This window comes from Rhincodon typus, chromosome 29 (genome assembly GCF_021869965.1).
Source record: "Rhincodon typus isolate 14 chromosome 29, sRhiTyp1.1, whole genome shotgun sequence".
In the NCBI taxonomy this organism is placed as follows: domain Eukaryota; kingdom Metazoa; phylum Chordata; class Chondrichthyes; order Orectolobiformes; family Rhincodontidae; genus Rhincodon; species Rhincodon typus.
Genome location: NC_063360.1, coordinates 36349706 through 36373215, shown reverse-complemented (window position 1 = coordinate 36373215; position 23510 = coordinate 36349706). Strand labels below are relative to the sequence as shown.

Here is a 23510-nt window from a genome sequence, read left to right as displayed (position 1 = left end):
CCATCACTAAGATCACCTATTTTCATCTCCACGACATCCACTGCCTTTCCCATTTCTGTGGCCACCTGTTGTTGAAACGCTCATCTGTGTATTTGTTACCACTGGACTTGACTATTCCAACACACTCCTACACAGTCTCCCACATTCTGTCATCTAAATTTCAGGTCATTCAAAACTGTACTGCCATGTCTTAACGTGCAGCAAGTCCCGTTCTCTTCTCGTCCCTGTGCTAACTAACCGTGATTGGCTCTTGGTCAAATATTCTCTTGATTTTAAAGCTCTCATCATTGTTTTCAAATCTCTCCATGGCCTTTCCCCTTCCACATTCTATAATCTTCTTCAACCCAACAGGTGTCCAAGACATCCATGCGCTTCTAATCCTGGCCTTTGTGCGTTCCCAATTTTAATTACTCCACCATTGGTGGCTGTGTCATCCGATCCCTGGGCTAATGCTCTAGAATTCCCTCACTTTCAGCTCTCTACCTCCCAACTTCCTTTTCTTTTTTAAGACACTTAAAACCTCCCTCTGTTTGAGCTTTTGGTTGTTTGTCCTGCAAGCTCCTTCTGTTTTATAATACTTCTGTGAATGCTTTGGGAAATGTAATTATGTTAAAGGTGATGCATCAGCTTAGCAACTGCACTTTCTCAATGGTTAAAACAAACAAGTAGTCTTACTTCATCTAGTGGTTTTTGTTATCTACAAGACGCACTGCAGAAATTCACCAAAGATCCTCAGACAGCTCCTTCCAAACCCACGACCGCTTTCATCTAGAAGGACAAGGGCAGCAGATACACCTTCAAGTTCCCCTCCAAGTCACTTACCATCCTGACTTGGAAATATATCGCCGTTCCTTCACTGTCAGTGGGTCAAAATCCTGGAATTCCTTCCCTAACGGCATTGTTGGTCAACCCACAGCAGGTGGACTGCAGCGGTTCAAGAAGATAGCTCACCACCACCTTTTCCAGGACAAATAGGGACAGGCAATAAATGCTGGCCAGCCAGCAATACCCACATCCCACAAATAAATAAATATAAAAAAGATTAAGTAAGTGACCCTGATCAAACTTCGCATGTGGAAACATCTCACTATTCCCCTTTATAACCTAGGACCCAGTCTGATTGTCCCCTTCTATCCCAATGTTGCTGTAAGAAATGGTTGAGGGAATGAAGGGTAGATGAGAATGTAAATTGTGCATATTCTTATTTGGAAGATCCTGTGGCTTTTATTGTTAAATCCCATGATTTGGTCATTGACAGAAGTGCCAGAGGCAAATAAATAGTTTTACACAATGAGTTCTTGTGGTCTGGAATTTGTTACCTGAATGAATGATAGAGGCAAATTCAATGGTAACTTTCAAAATGGAATTGAATAAATACCTGAAGGGGAGAGAATTGCGGGATCATGGGGAAAAGCAGCAGTGTAGGACTAATTGGAAAAATCGAAAACTCAACACAAGCATGTTGAACTGAATGACCAGCTCTTGTGTTGTGAGATTCTGAGAGGTTTTCAGTAGTACATGGAAAAAGTAATGAGGGAGACCGATTGAAGCAATGCATGCAGACCCAAGCTACTGTGAAATGCTGTTTTGAGGACACTAAGTTAAAAAGCTTGGACTCTCTGACCTTAATTTTTATTTTGTTATTATAACCACATTCCTTTAATAATTCACTCCCTCATCATCCAGGACAGTCATCCACTTGAAGCTGCCTACATCAGGAATTTTTCAGATTTAGCCTGCAAACTCTGGAACAATTGCCAGTTTTTGAAGTTTTCAATTGACATCCAGCATTATTATTTTGAACAGAAAGTTCTAGATTTCCACTGTCTGTTGTGTGAAGGATGTGAAGCTTATCAGATCAACCATGATCTTGTTGAATGGCACAGCAGCTGGAGGGGCTGAATAGCCTACTCTGGTTCCTATTTCTAAGAAGTGCTTCCTGATCAGGCTAAGATAAATAAGGTTACAATGACCAGATGATCTGTTGTGTGTTGGTTAAGGGATAAACATAATCTTTCCCTGCATTTCTTCAGTGTTTTGTGTTGGGATCCTTTAGCCGAGAGGACCTGGATTTAATATGTCAACTAAAAGGCAGTACCTCCAAATTAAACTGATTGACAAAAGAACGAGAAATGGCATCAGTCCAAATCTTTTCCAAGTGGTTAGGTTTTAGAATGTTCTGGTAGGCTGATAGACACAGATCCAATTGTAGTCTTCCAAAAGGTATTTTATAAATACTCAAAATACTTAATTTTTTTAGATATGGGGTAAGATCAGGGAGTGGAAATAACTGGATTACTGTGTTATCTACATCTATTCTATTGTTTTACCGCTTCCAACATGGAACTTGCATGTACAATGTTCATTCTCAGAGTGCAGCCTGTGGTTGGGAGTGTTCTGATTATTGCTCCGAATGAACAGAACACAAATGAGGAATGAGATACAACCTTATGTCTTCTGTCACACTCTCCCTCAGTCACTGAAGGATCCATGCCAGACATACTGTGTTGACACCGCATGGTGTTTCCCTCATCTGTTTATTTAAAGTTTTTCAAAGTTACCATGGTTCAGTAAATAACATGAGATTGAGCAACTGGCTGAATATAACAATACAATGATGACAGGTGCATCAGGAAACAGAGTAAATCACAAGTGAACACAATGCAGGTCCAGGGAAACAATACCGTACAATGTGGGAGAAATCCGAAAAGGAGCCAATCGCAATCTTGGAGAGATTGGAGACATGGGAGATTTAGCAAAATATACCAGAAATAATACATTTCAGTTACTAGATTTAATCAGAGAAGGTTCAGGACAGATTTAATAGAGGTGATCAAAATAACGAGGCGTTTTGAGAAAGTAAGGAGAAATGTTTTCCATGGCAGGATCGGTAAACAGGGCAAAGCTTTAAGGTAATTGGCAAGAGAATGAGAGGGAAGGTAGAAAAGGTTTTACACAGTGATCTGGAATGTGCTACCTGAAAGGTGGAAATAGATTCAGTTATAACTTTCAAAAGGGAACTGGATTATTGCTGGGAAAGGAGAACTTTGCAGGGCTGTGAGGAAGGAGCTGGTGAGTTGGGCTTCATTGGAGATGCTGCTAAACTGCAACCATAATCAGACTTTAGACATATTTGGTACAATTTGGTAAGGGAAAGCACATTGTGGTTGGAAGAACGAATGAAATAGGATAAGGAGCAGATAATGGGCCGTGGACCATTTACTGTGATAATGTATGATCTGCCTCGACTCATACTTGGGAGATATGGGCCCCTCAAGTTTAGCTCCCAACGTGTGCTAACCAGTGTTCCTTGTATACTGTCTGCAGGGGGTAATCATAGAATCATATAGCACAGAAAAAGACCCTTTGGTCAAACTCGTCTGCACCGACCAGAAATCCCAATCTGACCTAGTCCCATTTGCCAGCATTTGGCCCATATCCCTCTAAACCCTTCCTATTCCTATACCCGTCCAAATGCCTTTTAAATGTTGTAATTGTACCCGACTCCACTAACTCCTCTGATAGCTCGTTCCATACATGCATCACCCTCTGCTTGAGTCATAAGAAGTGGGAAGGATCCAGTGTTCTCCGAAGCCGAGCAGATCATGGGTTTTAGCCCCTTTTGTCTGAGTAAACCTACTGGAAACACCATAGTACCTTGATTAGCATGAATGTGCAAATGCCAATAGGTGTAACACATGTAGATAGTTGTGTGTGTGTCTCTCTACAGAATGCAGGTGAAAGTTTAGTGCAGAATTGTAAATTGTTCTCTACAGGAGTAAAGACAGGACAATAGTATTACTTACTGGTACATAACAATACACCATACAGTACACTTCCATAAAAATGACAAAAAAAGCTAAACAAATAGCTAAAGAACATAAACATGCAGTAAATAAATTACCAATAATTTACAAGTAATGAAATGCTGGTTTAAGTTTCAAATCCAGTTGAATGAGATGATCATATTAGGATTACCTCAGACACTGCCAAGAGAAATGAAATAAACTGTGTTTCCAGCTGGACAATTTCTTCCTTTCTTTTGCTGCAACAGATTGTGTTTGTATTTTTTGTTCTGGCGCTGTACTATTCCTTCATCTCTGGGACATGGGTCAGAATTCTGATGGTAAAGTCTTGCCAGATCCTAGTTGAATATAATCCAAACAGATCAGTGATCTGTAATCTCCCTTTACCCTGCAACTTTCTGAAATCTCTGCATTCCTCTGATTCAGCGATTCTTGCACAACTCAGACAATTTTTTGCCTCATCATTGGTGGTTGTACCTTCACTAAAGCTGGATTTCCCTCCCTACCTCTCATCCTGGTGGATTCTTTAAGATTCTGGTGATAAATCCTATCTTCTTGTGTATCACTTCTTTGACAACAATCTGAGAAGTGCCTTGGGATATTTTACTGTGTTAAAGGTGCAATATAAATGCAGGTTTTTTTTTGAAACACCATCTTTTTGCCAGTAGGGTCCAGATAAGCCATGGATAGTGTAGTCATACTGTATGTTTAATGTATGTGTCAAACCAAAACTGCTTCTCACCGATGTAAAACTTTATAAGTTCTGTTTGAAGCTCCAAACCTGATTCTAAAATTGGCCTTTACATCTACAGATGAATGATTAGATCTTCCAATGAAATTTGATATTGGCAATACTTTATTAAAGCTACTGTGATACTGAAACACTTAAAATTCTTGGAAGTATTACCAATGCGGAGGCTAGTTTTTGGTTTATCATGTTAATACTTTTGAAAGATATTGAAATATATATTTAAGCCCTCAGCTGTCATTGGGCTACACAGGATATACAGCCCAGAAACAGTCCATGCAGGTGCTTATGCTGTACCCAAGCCTTCTGCCATCTTTCATCATCTTTCCTTTCTAAATCTTAATTCTCTACTCCCTTCTCTTTCATATGTTTGCCTAGCTTCTCTGTAAATTATCTATAATATTTTAGACCATAAGAAACAGCAGCCCCCTCGAGCCCGCTGCACCATTCAACAGGATCCAAAATTCCCCACACCCACTTTTCTGCATTTTCCCCAAAGCCCTTGACTCCCTGACTGATCAAGAATCTATCTATCTCAGCCTTAAATTGGTGCCCTTTATTCTGAAACTATGGCCTCTGGTCCTAAACTCCCCCATGAAGGGAAACATCCTCTCAGCATTTACCCTGTCAAGCCCTTTAAGAATTCTATATGAATACTATATGATCACCTCTCAGTCTTCTAAACTCCAGTGAGTGGAGTTCGAACCTTTTTAGCCTTTGCTCATAAGAGAATCCCTCCATACCAGGGATCATTTTAGCGAACCTTCTCTGAACTGCCTCCAATGAAATGATATCTCTTCTTAAATAAGGGAACCAGAACTGCTCACAGTTCTCCAGATGTGGTCTCACCAGCACCTTGTACAGTTACAGTAAGATTTCCCCACTCTTATACTCCAATTCTCTTCAACTACTCCCCTGGGGTAGAGCCTTCCATATAATTAAGACTGGTTGTGTAAAGAGATTTTTTCTCCAGTTTTCCTATTGAATTCCTTAGTGACTATATTGTATTGATAGCCTCTTGATTATGCTCTCACACAATTGGTTTGAATTGAGGATGAGTAAACATCTGCGTTGATAAATACTGGAGTAAAGTGAGGAAGTGAAAAAATTTCCACTTCAGAATAATACACACCAGAACAAATGCTGACCTAATTACAATGTGATATTAATCGCCTGGTTCTACCTTTCATGTTGCTGGAACAGCCATTAAAACTCATACAGCACATTTCACAAACTCACACTGTTCTAAAGCCAATGGGATACCGTTGCTGCAGTGTCGTCACTATTGTAGCACACAAGAAGTTCCACAAGCAACAATTCAGTAATACCCAGATAATTTGTTTTAGGTGTTGGTTGAGGGATAAATATTGGCCAGGGGAACTCCCCTGGTCATTTTTGACCAATACAATGGGATGTTTTTTAATGGCTGCAACAGAGAAATGACAGGCTTCAGATGAACATCTCCTTTGATTGATGGCACCTCTGACCATGCTGCACTCTTCTTACTGCACTGGTGTCTCTGTCTGGATTATGTGTTCAAGGCTGTGGAGTAGAGCTTGAACTCGTAGCTTTGTGACTCGAGTGGGAGTGATGTAGTTACTGAGGAAGGGGCTCAATAAGAAAAAGGTCCAGATGGCTTGAAGCAGAAAAATGGATCAAAAATGGGAGCAAGGCAATTAAAATAGCTGGATCCAGTTAAAGACTTGATTGAATTACAACATTTAAAAGGCATCTGGATGGCTATATGAATAGGAAGGGTTTAGCGGGATATGGGCCAAATGGTGGCAAATGGGACTAGATTTATTTAGAATATCTGGTCGGCATGGGTGAGATGGACCAAGGGTCTGTTTCCATGTTGTGTAAGTCTATGACTCTATAAAAGGGAGCAAAAAAATATAGCATCATGTCTTTAAGGTCCTAAAGTGCTTTGCAGCGGATGAAGTGACTTTTGTAATATGAAAAATTCTAAATTCAGTAATAACATAGTAAACTCCGTTATAGATCCCCTTGAGAAAATTAAACAAAAGCCACGTTAAAGTTTCAGTTATTAATAACTTAAGCCTCAGGGGTTATATTTCAGTTGTTTCTTGGCAGCAGCAACAATCCTGGAATAAAACATTTAACTTCCTCTTCTAAGATCTTCCAATGTTGTTGGCCCAACATGCTGCAGTTATTTGGTTGTAGCGTAGCTTACAATGCAGTGTGTTTTTTTTTCATTCATATTTACATCGGAAAACCCAGGGGAAAAGGCTGAAAAGATGACATAAGAATTGGCCCAGTAATTGATTGTGATGGCTGTCAATGGTTTGATTGAGTGGGTGGAAAAGTAGCAAATGGAATTCAATCAGAAGTGCAAGGTTAAGCACTTGGACAGGCCAAACAAAGTAAAGGAATACATAATAAACAGGAGAGATTGACAAGGATAAAACAAATGAGAGATCTTGGAATGCATGTCCACAGGTCCCTGAAGACAGTAAAGAAGGCGTATGGGATGCTTTCCTTCACTGAGCAAAATATTGAGTATCAGGGATGTAATGCTAGAACTACATAAGGCATTGGGTGGGCCATAGCTGGATTTTTGTGCATGGTTCTGGTCATCACATAATAGGAAAAATACAATTGCTCTAGAGAAAGACCAGAGGATATTTACAAGAATGGTGTCTGTAGTGACTGTAACAAGGTCAGCCAGGTGGACCTCATAGAATGAGCTCCCTGATCGGGGCTGTTACTCTGGTCCAATCAGAGAACCCTGGCTGTCAGATAAGGAGTGTCGGAACCCACTTGTGGCACAGTGGTGGTGTCAGTAACCTTGGATCAAGAGACTTGGGTTTGAGGCCCACCTGCTCCAGTGATGTGTAATAGCATCTCTGAATAGGTTAAATAAAAATAAGAACAGGTGTCAGAGGTTCTGTTCACTCTGAGAGCTGGCTCTGAGGGAGCTGGATCAATGTCAAGGACTCTCCATGTGTAAGTAAAGGGTGACTTGTTGCTGGGATACCGGTCTCCGTGGAGTTATTCCAGTGTCAGAGTGTTGGAAACTGCAGCATTGAGGAAAGATTGGATAAAGCCAGAGGAGGTTGAGAGTGTTCTTAATTGAGGTATAACAATAATGAGGGGGTTTGGAGAGAGACCCTAGTGGAGAGATCTATTACCAGGGAGCACATATTTAGAACATTAACATAGGAGCAGGAGTAGGCCATTCAGCCCCTCAAACCTGCCCCATCATTCAATGAGATCTGATCCACCCTAGGCCTCAAGCCTTAGGATTAGAGGGGACATGAGGAAAACTCTTTCTCGAGGAGAATGGTGGGTGTCCGGTATGGTGGTTGAAGCAGAACTCTTAATTTAGTTAAAATAGGAATCAGGGTGGGTGGTTGGTTTATTCAGCTGCCACTGACATGATGGGGTGAATGGCCTCTTCCTGTACTGTAACCTTTCCACAGTTCTCATCGGAGGGCAGGTTTATGTAGGAAAATATATATAGCCAGTATAGACGCTGTGGGCTGAATGGCCTCCTTCTGCTCCATAACAGTTATGTGATCAATCAAAGATTGAACGATGAAACATGAATTGTAGAGCACCTTTCATGTTCTCAGGACCAAAGCATTTTACAGTCACTGAGGTACTTGAATATTTGCCACTTCTGTATGTTGGAAAATAATAGAAAGATAAGATTTTAAACTCCTGCAGAATGTAGATTGAAAGGAAAGGTTCCATATATTTGAGGGAAAAGATTGATGGCAGGTTTGAGTTATGGTTTGGAAGAACAAATTGCAATCCTGACTGGATTAGCCCTTTCAAGACTGAGCATTCATTAGCGATTTTCTAATTTTCGTTTTATTTGTTTCCCAGATATGAGCATCACCACCAGCCCTTTGTGAATTGCCCAAACCCAAGATCCCAATTTAAGTTATCCTTTTCTGTCTGTAACCTGCTCCAGCACAACAATCCCATCAGATCTCTGTGCTTCTCTCATTCCAACCTCTTGCACATCCATCCCTCTATCATTGGCAGCTATACCTTCTGTCTACTGAGCCCTAAGTTCTGGAATTCCCTTCCTAAATTATTCCTTCCTCTTTCTACTCCTTTAAGACATTCCTTAAGACATGCCTCTTTGATCAAGCTTTTGGTCATTTTCCCTGAAATCTCCTTAAGTGACTCACCATCAAATTTTCTTTTCTAGCACTCCTTTGACATGCCCAGGGATGTTTTACAACATTAAAGGTACTATAGAAATACAAGTTGTTGTTGTGATTTGGTACAAATCTAGCTACTTCAGAAAGCAGTTGTGAGTTAACCAAGTTAGTGTAGTACTAGAAGCCAGACAGCAATAGATGTCAAGTTTCATTCCCTAATAAAAGAGAGATTGGTGAACAAGAGGCTTTCTAAACAATCTAACAGCTTCATGGCCACTTCACTGATACCATCTTTTGAATTCTGGAATTTCACTGGTAGAAGCTGGACTGGAACAAAGGAATTGCTTAGCAATAAAAGAGAAAACTCTATCTGATTCACCCTCTATCATCCTGATAAGTACGCAATACAATGAGAGTGAAGTTATTGATTAATTAGTGATTAATCTCCATCAGTGAGTTTCCAACCTCACATTCCAGATTGTCCCACATTAAGAAACATCCGCTGGTATCCTGATTAACAGACTGAGTTTCACTTGTATTACTGTCCTGTTGTTAGATGTGTGATTACACTTAATGTGTAGTCAACTTTCTGGGCAGAAAGTAGGAATTTCCAACAGAAAGGAGATGTCACGTACATATTTCTATTTTATACCAGTCTCCCTGCTCAGGTGTTAAACTAAATTGGATTATTTCCTAAACAGAACACCCTGCAGTTTTACAAATTGCATCTTGTAAAATACAGAAAGGCTACTTCTTCATGTGTCCAAAATAGTTTGTTTCTCTCCTCTTCCTCACCCCCATCCACTTGCCTGTTGCTGTGAGACTGAAGTCACATGAACCCTGAGCAGTTAAAGATGGTTGCCATATTCTCTAAAGACAATGGGGATCCATCTGAGTTTTTAAAACATTTTCATAGCTTGTTGATCAGATTCTTCTTTCTACATTTAAAAAAAAACTGAATTCAAGATCTCAAATTTCCATCATAGGGATTTGAACTCCTGCTGGTTGAATTACTAGTATGATAAAATAACTGCTACACCAGACCACCCTTTACTCAGCCACTCCCAACTTTGTCCAACCTGCTTCCATTTTGCGTGACACTGCAGACTGGAATTTCCTGGTTTTTATCACTTTCATAACATCAAAGTAAATGGAAGCCAATTCCGACACAATGCAACTATATAACGTACAAGAACATTCAATGTCAAACGTCATTCTGAAATCCAAAACAAAAAGAGTTGGCCAAGCCAAAAAAAAAAAAGTGTTTTTATAGAACTGAACAACATTCTAAGGACTATTAGCTTGAGCCTTGAGAGGAGAATCTGTGTCTGGTCTGAAATGGGTTCTGATTGTCAATCTTGGAGCTTTGGGACAGAGAAAGAAAACAACTTCAGAATTGCTAAAGGCAGTTCCTAAGGGGATGGAGATGGAGAAAAGAGCAAACAAAGAATTACTGAATGAGGCCAGAAAAATAAGGGAACTCATATTTTATCAAAGGAAGACAAATGGAGTTCTTTAGTCACATTCTCTGTGCAGGCAGGTTATTAACACAGGAAGGATGAACAGATGAAGAGCAAGAGGTCGACCATGAACAAAGTGGCGAGACAACATCAAAGACTTGTTTCAGCTGAACTTCTACAACAAGGGAATCCAATGTTGGATGATTGGTGGCTTTGAAGAGCATGGTCATCAGAACCCTGCAATGACCAGTCTGTACAAACAACACATCGTGACCAATAGCATCAGCAGACCTGTGCCCCCACCCAATATCTTCTGGAACTCTGAGAGACAGTGTCAGCATGGGCCAAATCATGGAAAATTTGGCGTTCCAAGCCTGCCTCGAGGTACCCTGTGCGCCACCTTCCTGGGTTGATCCGTAAGCAACAAGGAGCAGGAACTTCCATCCCATCAGTTTGGTGTGAATTTTGTTCCGAATCCCAGAGGTGAAAGTCTAGTATATTAAAGTGCCCCAAACAGAATGTGCAATATACATAGCTGAGCATGGCCTTGAAGGATTATATTTGGTGCTGAAGAATTCCTCACTTGTTGACCAAAAATTGGCCCTTAGTAAACAAGAATATTACTGTTGAGTTCACTATGTACAGATTTTATAATATACCTCTCACTTCAGGATCAGGAAGAGTCCATTCCAATCTACTGTCTGGGGAGTTCACTCCTCCTTATGTTCTGACTGGGAACCTGGGCCCTGCGACTCCTTTGACCTGACGGGTAGGCCACAATCCGGGATTGAGCAGGTCGTACTAGTGTCTGTCTCCTCATCTCCGCCCCAATCTCCGTCAGGGTCTCAGCCGGAGAGCTCTGCAGCCGCTGGAAGAGGCTCTGGCGAGTCACCAGCTTCTCCTGACAGCTGAAGGTCACTGCGTTTCCCACATCGACCTTCATTTCTCGGGAGAAGCCGTCCGAGGTGCCGTCAAAGCAGCGGCCAATGGCGATCTCCTTGGCCAGCCTGGGGTTCTGATCGGTGACCGTATAGATCCCGTAGTTGTGGCCCAGTGGGTCCACGGGGGCCAGCATGCTGAAAGCCGATGTCTCATTGTTGACGGCCGAGGGGGGGTGTCGGCGCAGGTACTCCTGCAACAGGTTGTTGATCCCAGTTCGCCGGCAGCTGCCCTGGGGGATCACAGTCACCAGAGTGCGGTCAACCGAGCTTTGGTCAAACAGCATGCCCCCGCATTTGAACTCGAGGCATGCAGCTGAAACATTGGGATTGTTCAAATCTCGGACACTACGGGCATCCCGGATACCGTACAGCTGACCCACCGTCTCTGGGTGAGTGCCCCCAATGTTGCGCGACCTCACCATGACCTCCAGCGGCCCGTTGACTTTGACTTTGATGTAGCAAGCCCTGAACTCCTGAGGATTGGGCCACCATGAGAGATAGTTCCCCGTCCAACTGGTCAAGTCATTCTCCTCGAAAGGAACCACATTGTACTCATATTTGTCCTTCTCCACTTTGTAGAACCTGAAATGATTGGCTGAGACTGGGGCTTCTTCACACTCTTTTACATCTTGGTAGGCATATATTGGCCCATTGGTCTCATCGATGTTGTTTGCATTGGGCTTTGCGAGATTAATTTTGAAAGTGGTTTTCTTCAGCTGCTCGTCCTCATGGTCCGACCTTCTGTAGTCCAGCTTCCCCAGGAAGGGCTGAGACACTCCAATGATGTTGGGGTTCATTTTTGGGCTCGAGGCAGCGGCCTCTAGCTCCTCTGCTCCCAAGGTGGCTGTAACATAGGCTGTGTAAGCATCTGGCCTGACTGCATCACAGAAAGCAGGCAGGCAGGCTCCATTAGGCCCAGTTATGACACTGTCAAAGCGGCCCCATGCTCGTGGATTGGCTGTGTACCCTGGCAAAGGTTCCAGGTTGATCAGAGTTACCACCACTCCCTCTAGCTGCTCATTGGGCAAGAACTTCTCACTCATGTAGGCCCTGACTTTCACATAGCAGCGCCTGCCTTCCGGGACATCCAGATTGAAAAGACGGCGCTCCCGGATCTCCATGTTACCGATAAGGAACGTCCTCTCCTCGCGTTTGTTGCGCTTTCTCTTCTCAATGTGGAAGAGACTCTCTTCCTCCCAGAACCCGGTGTCTGGGTTCAAGGACCACAGCTTCACCTTCTCCACGTGCTCCGGCATCTTAATGCTGGCAGTGTCGAGGTAGACCTTAACATTGGACGCTTCGATGGCATCGTTCGATAACTCCTCCCGGAAATCAGCCGAGAACATGCCGTAGGTCCTCAGAGGTAGAATGTCTCCCTCTTCATTGATAAAGTTCAGGTCACTCGATGCAGTCATGGCGAGAGTGATGTTCCTTGGGTCCAGAAAAGTCACACTGGCCTTGACCTTCCCTCTGTAACTTTCCCCGTTGCTTCGGTGGAAAGAATTGGGTGCAATTTCCAGCTTTCCAATTGTGTCTTCACCTTCCATTTCTCCCAATGGAATGGTGACACCTATGGTGGAGTCAATCTCAATCGGCTTGGATTTCCTCAATAACTTAACCTCAAAATACACGTCCCCGCTCTTCCGGTCAAAGGGAAAGACTTTTACAGTGTCGACAAATTTGTTTGACTTGTCGATAAACTGGACAACAAGCCTTTCTGTTTCCTGAGGGACCTGTATAGTGAAGGTCCCCTTGTAGCCTGTCAGGCCAACTTTCTCATTACCCACAAAGATGTGTCCAAATCGCAGTGGCTCGCCATTATCTGCTGCCACTGCCCTCCCTCTGATCAATACCTTGGGCTCCAGGCACTTCTTGCAGCTGCATCTTGCTACCACCTTGACGGGAAGGGTGTATCCCTGACATGCAATCTCCACGTCCTTCATACGCTTCACTCCACAGCAGTACCTCGTGCTGTCCTTGCAACGCAGGTCAAAGTTCAGGTTGCCAGCACACCCACTGTTGGGACACTTCCCGACGTTGAAGTGAAAGGATTTGGTTGCTTTCTGGAAACAGTTCTCCGGCAGTTTGATGAAATGCTGCAGTGGTTTTGACTTGCAATTTGGTCGCCCTTTGGCTAAAGAGAAAGGTGAACAGGAAAGGTGACAGGATTAGACAAAATTCATCTCGAGTCCATGCTGCTGTTTATTCTACACACTTGTTCCCATCCCTGTTCTCAGTCCCTCTCCCTACTCTTCTATTCCTGTCTCCCTCATGCATGTATCCAGCTTCCCCTTCAACGTCTCAACAGAATTCCCGGTGACCCCTCCCTGTAGGAGTGAATTCTATATTTTCCCTACTCCCTGAGTGAGGAAGTTTTCTCCAGAATTGCCTGTTAGAAGCTTTAGTTCTTTGTGCTGTTGCCTCTGGAAGAACATCAGTCAGGTTAACAGCAGTTTTCCTTTTGAAAAGTTCAAAATTAATTGTGAGCATCATGCACCATTAATACTCAAGGTGTTTGTTCTTAATGGATGCTTTATATATCAGGACAGTTACCCAGCAGTACTCCTGTTTACAGCTCCATCTGCACTCTGAGTTTTCTGAGGACTTTTAATTTTTCAGGCTGTTCTGTTACAAGGGACATTTTGTTCAGTTTTGGCAGGATGCTACATATCTGTCAACACCCTGAAACCAGTTGCCTTTTTCTCTTTTATATTTGAATGGCTTTTTGCTTGCGTAAAGCTTGCTGGCAGTTTTACAGGGAAACTTTATGCAAACGCAAATGTGAAAGACTCTGAAACTGCCTTTGAAACTTTTCCATCTTAAACTGAAGTCGTGAGACATAACCACATAATCTGTGGCCCTTTAACACGATGAGCCAGACCACAGTAATGTGGCTAACTCTGGGTCAACCACTTCCAAGAGTCTGCATTCAGATAACAACAACATTGCTTGTGGTGTTTATTAGCCTCAGAGTTAAATCATTCCCAAACGCAAAATATTTCAAGTGCTAGAAAACCGAAATGAAAAGAGAAAATGCAGCAAGATCAGGCAGCATCTGTGGAGTGATATAATTAAGGTTTCTGGTCAGGACAATTCAGATGAAAAACTTCGAGCTCTGCTTTCGTCATTCACAAATGCTTCCTGACCTGCTGAGCAGTCAGCATTTTCTGTTCTATTCTATTTCATGCATTAACATTGTTTTCACGAGTTGATTGTCTGAATGTTTTGAATTCAAAGATTAAACATAGGAGCAGAACTGCGGCTATTAGATAGGCATATGGATGATAGTATAAGGTAGGGGTGGAGGTTAGATAGACCTTAGGATTAGTGAAAAGGTTCAACACAACATCGTGGGCCGAAGGGCCTGTACTGTGCTGCACTGTTCTATGTTCTGTAAGTGCCCTCTGAAATGGTCTAATGGTATTATCACTGGACTGTTAATCTTGAGACATCAATAATGTTCTAGTGACCTGGGTTTGAATCCTGCCATGGCAGATGGTGGAATTTGAATTCAGTTTTTAAAAAATCTGGAACTAAGAGTCTAAAGGTGACGATTAATCCATTGCCGATTGTCTGAAAAACCCATCTGGTACACTAATGTCCTTTAGGGAAGGAAACTGCCATCCTTACCTGGTCTGGCCTTCATGTGACTTCAGACCCACAACAGTGTGGTTGACTCTTAACTGCCCTCTGGGTAATTGGGGATGGGTAATAAATATTGGCCTAGTCAGTGATGTCCTCATCCCACGAATGAATAAAGAAAAATGTTTACCATTCAATTGTGTTCCATCACTATCAGAGGTCATTATTGAAATATCTCCACAAAGACCGGTATCCCACACCTAGTTACCCTTTATTTATACGTGTATAGTAATGACAGAGACCCAGCTAACTCAGAGCCAGCTTGAAGAGTGAACAAAAGCCCTGACACTCCTGTTTATATCTGTCAGCCAGGGCTCCCTGATTGGGGCTGTTAATTTGTTAGGCATGACTTCCCTCTGACAAAACCATGTTGACTATCCCTAACTAACGATGCCTTTCCAAGTGGGTATTAATTCGCTCTTCAGAATTTTGTCCAACAGCTTCCCTACCACTGACATGAGACTCACAGGTCTATAATTTCCTGGTTCATCTATACCGTCTTCTTAAAAAGTCAAACCACATTAGCCATCCTCCAGTTCTCCGGCACTTCCCCTGTGGCCAGACAGGAATTAAAAATTTGTGTCAGAGCCCCTGCAATTTCCTGTCTCTTCTCCCTCAGCAGCCTGGGATGCAGTTGATCCAGTTCAGGGGCTTTGTCTATTTTTAAGCCTGATAGAGCCTCCAAAACTGTGCCATTTCCTATATCAAACTGTGCAAGTTCCTCACAGTCTCTTTTCCTGAATTCTATACCTGTGTTCTCCTTTTCCAGAGTGAAGACCGAAGAGAAGTATTCATTCAACACCTTTCCAATATCCTGCAGCTTCACACGCAGGTGTTGCCCCCTTGATCCGTAATGGGCCTACTCTTGACCTGGTTAACCCCTTCCCTTTAATGTATTTATAAAATCTCTTTGAATTCTTCCTAATCCTATTTGCAAGTCCTTTTTCATGCCCTTTTTTGCTCTTCTGATTGCTTTCTTAAGTTCTCTCCTGCATTTCCTCTATTCCTCTGGGACCACAGCTGAATTGCTCCCTTCAGACTTGCTAAGAGCCCTACTCATCTTCATCCTGTCCTGATTTGTCCTAGACATCCAGGATTCTCTGAATTTATTGCTCCTACATTTCCCTCTGAAGGGTATGGTAGTCTCCCCAGCTCCTTTCTAAATGCCCCTATTGCTCCACTATAGACTTAACCATAAGGAGCTTGTTCCCAGTGTACTGTGGCCAGATTCTGCTTTATTTTAATAAAATCTGCCTTCCCCCCCCTCCAATCGAAAGCCATCTTTTTCAGGCTATCTTTTTCCTTGCCCAGAATAAATTTGAACCATACCATGTTATGGTCACTATTGCCTAAACGTTTCCCCACTGCCACATCGAACACTTGTCCAGCTTCTTGCCCCAGAACCAGATCCAGCACTGCACCATCCCACATCGGGCGTTCTATGTATTGATACAAAAAACTCCCCTGGATACATTTCAAGAAATCCACCCCCTCTAAACCCTTAACACTATGACTATCCCAGTTTACGTTGGGAAAGTTGAAATCCCCAAGTATAGTTACCCAATTATTACTCTTACACACCTCTGTAATCTGTCTACATATTTGCTCCTCTATTTCCCAATGACTCTTTGGGGCCCTATAATACACTCCCAATAAAGTAGCTGGCCCCTTAATGTTCCTAAGTTCCAACTACAAACCTTCATTTGTGGACCCTTCCAAGATATCATCTCTCCTTATTGTAGTAATTGACTCCTTCATTAATAGTACTACACCACCATCCTTTTCATACCCTCCTCTGTCTCACCTGAAGATCCTACACCCCGGAATGTTAAGTTGCCAGTCCAGTCCTTCCCTCAATCATGTTTCTGTGATGGCAACAGTATTACACTTCCATGTGTCAATCCATGCCATTAACTCATCAGTCTTATCTATTGCACTCCAAGCACTAAAGGTCATCCAGCCTTGCCTCACTCTCTTGACACTCAACGTAGCTGAATTCACTGTGACCTACTTCCTTTGCTGACAAATGATGTGTCTCTGTTTCATCAATATTCTGTGTCCCCTCCTCCTGCCAAACTAGTTTAAAGTCCTCCCAACAGCACTAGCAAACCTACCTGCAAGGATGTTAGTCTCAGTGTGGTTCGGGTGCAGACCGTCCCATTTGTACATGTCCCACCTTCCCCAAAAACAGTCCCAGTGATCGAGGAACCTAAAACCCTCCCACTTGCAGCAACACCTGAGCCAATTAAGGGCAGTTTAATTTGAAGCTGAATTTGAGATGTACCATCAGGGTAATCGATATCTAAATTTAAAAATGTGCCACAAAACGCATCAGGCGGGGATGACATATAATTCCACTCAGAATCAGATCTCTCTCAAAATACGGTGAATTTTTTTGAAGCGCAGTTAGTGTTCACATGTGGACAACTCACAGCTGCTTTGCACACAGCAATATCCCACAAGCAGCAAAGAGATGATAGATAAATATCAGGTTGCTTTAGAGACTTTAGAATATCTGGTCGGCATGGACGAGTTGGACTGAAGGGTCTGTTTCCATGCTGCACAGCTCTTTGACTCTGATTGTAATTACATTCTTTCCTGCAATGTATCCAGAGCCGTACTTCTAAAAAAAATAATATATTCATGTGGCTGTTGCTGGCTAGACCAGCATTTATTGCCCATCTCTAATTGCCCAGAGGGCAGTTAAGAGCCAACCCATATTGCTATGAGTCACCTGTAGGGCAGGCTGGGAAGGGATTGCAGTTTCCTTCCCTAAAGGACATTAGTGAACCAGATGGGTTTTAATGACTATCGACAGGAGCTACCATTAGACTATCATTTTAATTATACTCAAAAGTTATCACTGCTTTGGTGGGATTCAAAACTATGTGCCCAGAGGCTCTGGATTATAAACCTAGTGACACGACCACCATACCATTACCTCAGTGAAGGAGATGTCAGCCCATCATTACACAGCAAGATCTCATAGAAGCATTGTCATTAGTGACCCAGTCCATCCACATCAACTGTAGGGGGAGCAGGAGCAAACTGTACCCCAGTGGGAGGCAAGAGGTGATGGGGTTGGGTGTTGGGACACAGAATAAAATGCTGAAGCCTGGAAATCCAGAACTAGTTCAAGCGTCTGGCATGAGACAATTAAAGAAAATGAGGCAAATGATTCCACATGTGTGAGTTCCATAAGTCCAGGAATGTATCTCCCTGTGCCAGAGCATTCCCAATAAATCGCTGGAATATATCATAATTGGTCCATCATGGAACCACATTTCAGCTACAACTGGTTGGTAACTGTTCAGAGTTCTCCACTTCATTAATATTTTGCACCTGCTGGGACAGCAATGCTGCTGTCTGCCAGGCACAAGCAGCCTACACGTGAAACGCTTCAGTCGTGGTTCCCCGTGGTTGAAGTGCAATTGCAATGGGCTGTAACTGAATACAACAACAGCAAGGGTTAGGGTCTCATAAATTTGGTCCGGGTAGCGTTGGAAAATTCCTCGGATTTATACCATGCCACCAGTGAATTGCTTTTTCAGTCGGTCAACTATCACACACACTCATTTCTTTAGCTTTCTAACTTTCCTTATCTTCTTACCTGAAAAATGGCCAATTGGGAAGGGGCTGAGCTGCAAAAAGGAGTCCAAAAGACCGTAAGAAACAGGAGCAGGAAAAGGCTATTTGGCCCCTCGAGCCTGCTCCACCATTCAATAGGATCCTGGCTGATCGGAATCCTTTCCTTCGACTGAGATGTGAGAAGAATAAGGGTAATATTGAAATGTTCTACTCATCAAACCAGATTTTTCACTTCCTGAATTGTCTCTCTGACTTTCGCCAACCATACAACCTTCCAAGGTCTCTCTGCTCCTCCACCTACATTTGTTACTGGACTCACTGGATTCCACTGGAATTGGGCTGGTACTCGCTAGAATTTAGAAGAATGGAGGGGGAATCTCATAGATACATATAAAATCCTGATGGGACTGGACAGGCTAAATGCAGGAAGAATGTTCCCAATGTTGGGAAAGTCCAGTAGAAAGGACCACAGTCCAAGAATTTAGGGTAAGCCATTCAGAACTGAGATGAGGAAGAATTTGTTCACTCAGAGTCATGAACCTGTGGAATTCTCTCCCACAGGAAGCTATTGGGGCCAGTTTGTTAGATATATAAGGATGTGGCCCTTGTGGCTAAAGGGACCAAGGGGTATGGGGAGAGGGTGGAAATGGGATACTGAGATTGCATGATCAGCCACGATCATATTGAATGGTGATGCAGGCTCGAAGGGCTGAATGGCTTACTCCCACATCTATTTTCTAGTTTCTATTATCAATTTTAATCACTCCATTATTGTCAGCCAAGTCTTTAGCTGTCAACACCATGAGATTTGAAATTTATTCCCTAAAGCTCTGCGCCTCTCTTGCTGACTTAGAAGCTAGTGAGAGATGAGTTGTAGGGTCAATAAGGAGAAAGTATAATATTAAGGTGAAGGACAGGAGATTGAGAGGGGATTTGAGGAAAAGAAATTTCAACCAGCAGGTGCTGGGAATCTGGAATGTAGGTCACCAGCTTGTTGCTCGAGGCTACTTGAGTGACGCTATTCCACATCCAGCATGGTGCACCAGCAGACTCCTATCAGACAGACTTACAAGTTATCACAGAAAGAAAAGGCCCATTTTCTTGAAGCTTTTCATCTCTCACTCATCAGGACAATTTGCAAAAATTCCAATTCAAGAGGAAAACCAACATTTACGCTGCACAAGAGGATAATATTAATTATTTGTTATCAGCACTCTAATAGATGGAGCCATTGCTATGCTGATAACTGACAGTCAGGTTGACTTGATTGGTCAGGCTGTTACACTGAGAAACGAACAAGAAATGGCTATCGTCTGTATTGTTGAGTTGAACCAGACACTGTGCATTTTATTTTCCCCTTGAATTGGTATTCTTGCAAATTTCCTGCGAGATGAAAGAGTTCAGCGATTCTAAAGTCCTGCATGACGAAATGACCATTTGATTTACAGGTTGATAAGCCCCAACCAAAGGTTCTAGCTCAGAGACAGGATTTTATCCACAGGACCACAAGACCCCCTCTCCTCTTTTAGGACGCTTCTCGGTTCTTTGACTGAGCTCTTTAGTCACTTGTCTCAAACTCATCCCATGTCTGTTAATGCTCTGGTGAAATGTCTTGGGAGATCTTATGATGTGAAGGGTAGAATGTAGATGCACAGTTGAATAATGATCCCAAGGCATGACGGGCCTTGATTATCCTGTTTCACTTCAGCAGCCTTAAGCTTTGTAAATTACAGAGTGTGGCATGATTCCAGGTAATTTCATTTTTCAGAAGTTGCATTAACAAAACATTAATGCAGTAACACTGTGTCTAAGCTAATCTATGCAGTGATTTATAAATTAATTGCGCATCTGTCTGAACAGTGAAGAAAAATCCTTTCAGTAATAGAATGTGATGTCAAATATGTGATGAATGTGTTTAGTGCTGTTCATTAATTTACCCAATTTAATGCTTCAATCTTTAGATGCTATTTGCAGCAACACTGGGGCCAAGTGTTGAACTAAAGCTACAGAAATGAACAAGCCCTCGGTCTGTGCTGGTCTCTGGCAGTGCAGCTGGGTGTCTGCTCCTCAGTGCTATTCAGTGATGTCTGCTGTAAATGCAGAGGTGTGTTGACATTCTGATGATCAGTTTTAATTCTAATTCTTCGCTTACCCACCTATGCAACCCAGACAGTTTGAGGGAGGAGTTAAAATCAGTCCCATTCCAAGTAGTTCCCGCTTGGTGGCATTTTAGCTTCAGAGAGTGAAGGAAGCGAAGGTTCACGTTGACTGAAGACAAATAGAACCCTGATTCACTGAAGCTCAATGGCTGAGCTTGTGATTATTCATAACAGCCTGATAGCGAGATTCTCCCTGTGTCAAATATCGAGTTATATCAAGCCTACAGGATTCAGGAACCTGACAGGAGGGAATACCCCTTTGTGCATTTGGAGAATATCATTGGGGGTCATGGAAAGCCAGGTGTTGGACCTTCAGGCTCAGAAAAACATCTGTTGATTTCCCTTGACTCACCCTTCTTTGTCTCTCTCCCCAATCGCAACCAGAGTCTACTTTAGCAATGCACTCCCTCACACCACTTCCCTCATGCAGCAGCTGCTCCTTTAGAGGTGGGCTCCTTTCCTAACCAGCCCCTTTCAGCCAGTCTTCACTGAATTCTTTCTTTCTGGAGATTCTGGTTTCAATGGTTCACAAGTTCTGCCCATGATCACTGAAACAGTCTCAGTGCCTTCAGAACCTGTGAACTCTGCATTCACAATCGGCTCTCCATGGACTGATCTCACACGCCCACTCTGCTCAAGATCAGACCACCACGAGGGGATATCCTATCACTGTGGGATAGAACAATGACATGTACCAGATGGGACAAATGGCCACACATAGAAGAAACTGCAAGGCTGTCGTTGGCTGGGAGCAGCAGGAGTCAACATATTTGTGACTGGGAGAGAGAAGACACCAGACGAATTCTGTAATGGCTGTTGATTCTGTGTGTGTGTGTGTGTGAGAGTGTAAGAGTAGTGAGTGTGTGAGGGACAGAGGCAGAGAGAGAGAGGGAGACAGAGAGACAGGACTAAGTGCCTCAGCACAGAGTGACAGCGAGAGATTGAGCAAGTGAGAAAGAGAAAGAGAGCGAGAAAGTGAGTGTGAAAAAGAGTTGGAACTGAATATTCCATGTACAGTCACCCACCTGTAACTGTGAGAGTTGCTGGAACTGATTTGATGGAGCTGATGCCATTGGAAACTTTGCACTGGTATTCCCCTCCCTGCCAGTTCTTCAACTCCTTCAGCAATAAAGTTTCTTCATTTTTTGTGTCCAGCAGTGTTCCATTGTGATACCTGGGCAAAAGTCAACAAGCGAGGGCAGACATTGGTAGAAAGAAAAGTTGGTAATGTTAGAATTGCAACAATGATCAGACTCACAGTGACATGACACAGGGAAACCCACCCACTTGGATAAGAGCTGTGGAGTTTGTGTCTATACAGTAGGGAGGATAATCCAGCAGATTCCTCCTGCTTCACCCTCACACACTCCTGCCATTGCTCACCCCACACGCCCATCCTTGCAGAGCTCCATCTTCCCCACAGCCAGAAAGCAAACAGATTCTTCCTTCTCTGATTGGATCATCAACAAACAAACAAAGGTATTCAAAGAAAACTTCAAAACCTTAAATCTTTTAGAATAAATGCAGCTATCATTCTGATCCCTGATTATTGCAATCCTGCAGGGTTGACAACCTTCATATAGGACAATATTCAATGCTCATATAAACTTACAGAGGCCATTCAGCCCCTCGAGCTAGCTCTGCCATTCCGTAAAATCAAGGCCAATTTGATTGTAACCTTGCATTCATGTTCCCAGTGACCTATGATAACGTTTCACCCCCCCCACCTTCGCTTATCAAGAATCTCTCCACCTCTGCCTTGCAAATAGTCAAGGACTGGCTGGTATGGTGCTCAGTGGTTATCACTGCTGCCTCACAGCACCAGGGACCCGGGTTCAATTCCAAACTTGGGCGACTGTCTGTGTGGAGTTTGCACATTCTCCCTGTATCTGTGTGGGTTTTGCCCTGGGTGCTCTGGTTTCCAAAGTCCAAAGATGTGTAGGTTATGTGGATTGGCCGTGCTAAATTGCCCGTAGAGTGCAGGAGAGGTGGATCAGGGTGGAATGCTCTCTGGAGGGTTGGTGCAGACTCAATTGGGCCAAATGGCCTCTATCTGTACTGTAGGGATTCTATGTCTTTGCTTCCACTGCCCTTTAGTAAGGGCGTGGAATGCCCTGCCTGCAAAAATAGTAGACTCGCCCACTTTAAGGGCATTTAAATGGTCATTGGATAAACATATGGATGATAATGGAATAGTTTAGGTTAGATGGGCTTCAGATTGGTTTCACAGGTCGGCGCAACATCGAGGGCCGAAGGGCCTGTACTGCGCTGTAATGTTCTATGTTCTATGTTCTATGTTCTATGTTCAGGAAGAGAGTTCTAAAGTCTTACCAAAAAATATTGCTTTATCTCTGACTCAAATGGGTGATCCTGGATTTTTAAACAGTGAGCCTTAGCTCTCCAATAAGAGAAAACATTTTCACACATGCAACTTGTCAAGACCCCTCTGAATCTCACATGTTTTCTAATATTATCACTAATTGACTTTTGAGAAGGTGGTGTTGAGCTACTGGACTGAGCCATTGCAATTGGACCAGGAACCTGTGAGTGCTGGTGTGTCCTTGCACCTTTTAGCCTTGTTCTTCTAGTGGTCTTCATGGGTTTGGAAGGTGCTGTCAAAGGAGCCTTGACAAATTGCTGCAGTGCATCCTGTTTATGGTACACACTGCTGCTACCATGTGTCGGTGGGCAAGGCACTGAGATGTTTAAGGTGGCGGAAGGGATACTGAACAAACCGATTTAATCCTGCATAGTTTCAAGCTTCAGGAAACCCGAACTCAACTCAATCTCTGTCCAAGTCTTGCAGCTGCGGAAGGAAGTGGGTCAGTTTTGGGGGCAGCCGAAAAGAGAAAGAGAAATCTTAAGAAAGTGCCTCACCACAAATATTGAAGTGGAGATGGAGATCCAGTGGCCTTGCAGCAAAAGGACACTCGCTGACCTTCAAATCGTACTTTTGTCTCAGGGTGTTTCACAATGTAGGGCTTTTCTGTCGAAGAGAGAGGAGAAAGAAGGAACGAAGGACAGCTGAGA

General features: G+C 43.1%; 1 protein-coding gene across 1 annotated transcript in view; it reads right to left on the bottom strand.

The window, feature by feature from the left end:
- Positions 1-9757: 9757 nt before the first annotated feature.
- The window catches only part of cilp2 (cartilage intermediate layer protein 2), a 36956-nt gene continuing 23203 nt past the window's right edge, over positions 9758-23510 (bottom strand). The window contains exons 7-9 of the mRNA XM_048614119.1: positions 23358-23466; positions 21506-21654; positions 9758-13225 (exon numbers count right to left, since the gene is read on the bottom strand). Of these exons, the coding sequence (XP_048470076.1) occupies positions 10845-13225; positions 21506-21654; positions 23358-23466 (2639 nt within the window). The 3' untranslated portion in view covers positions 9758-10844. The remainder of the gene's footprint in view (positions 13226-21505; positions 21655-23357; positions 23467-23510) is intronic.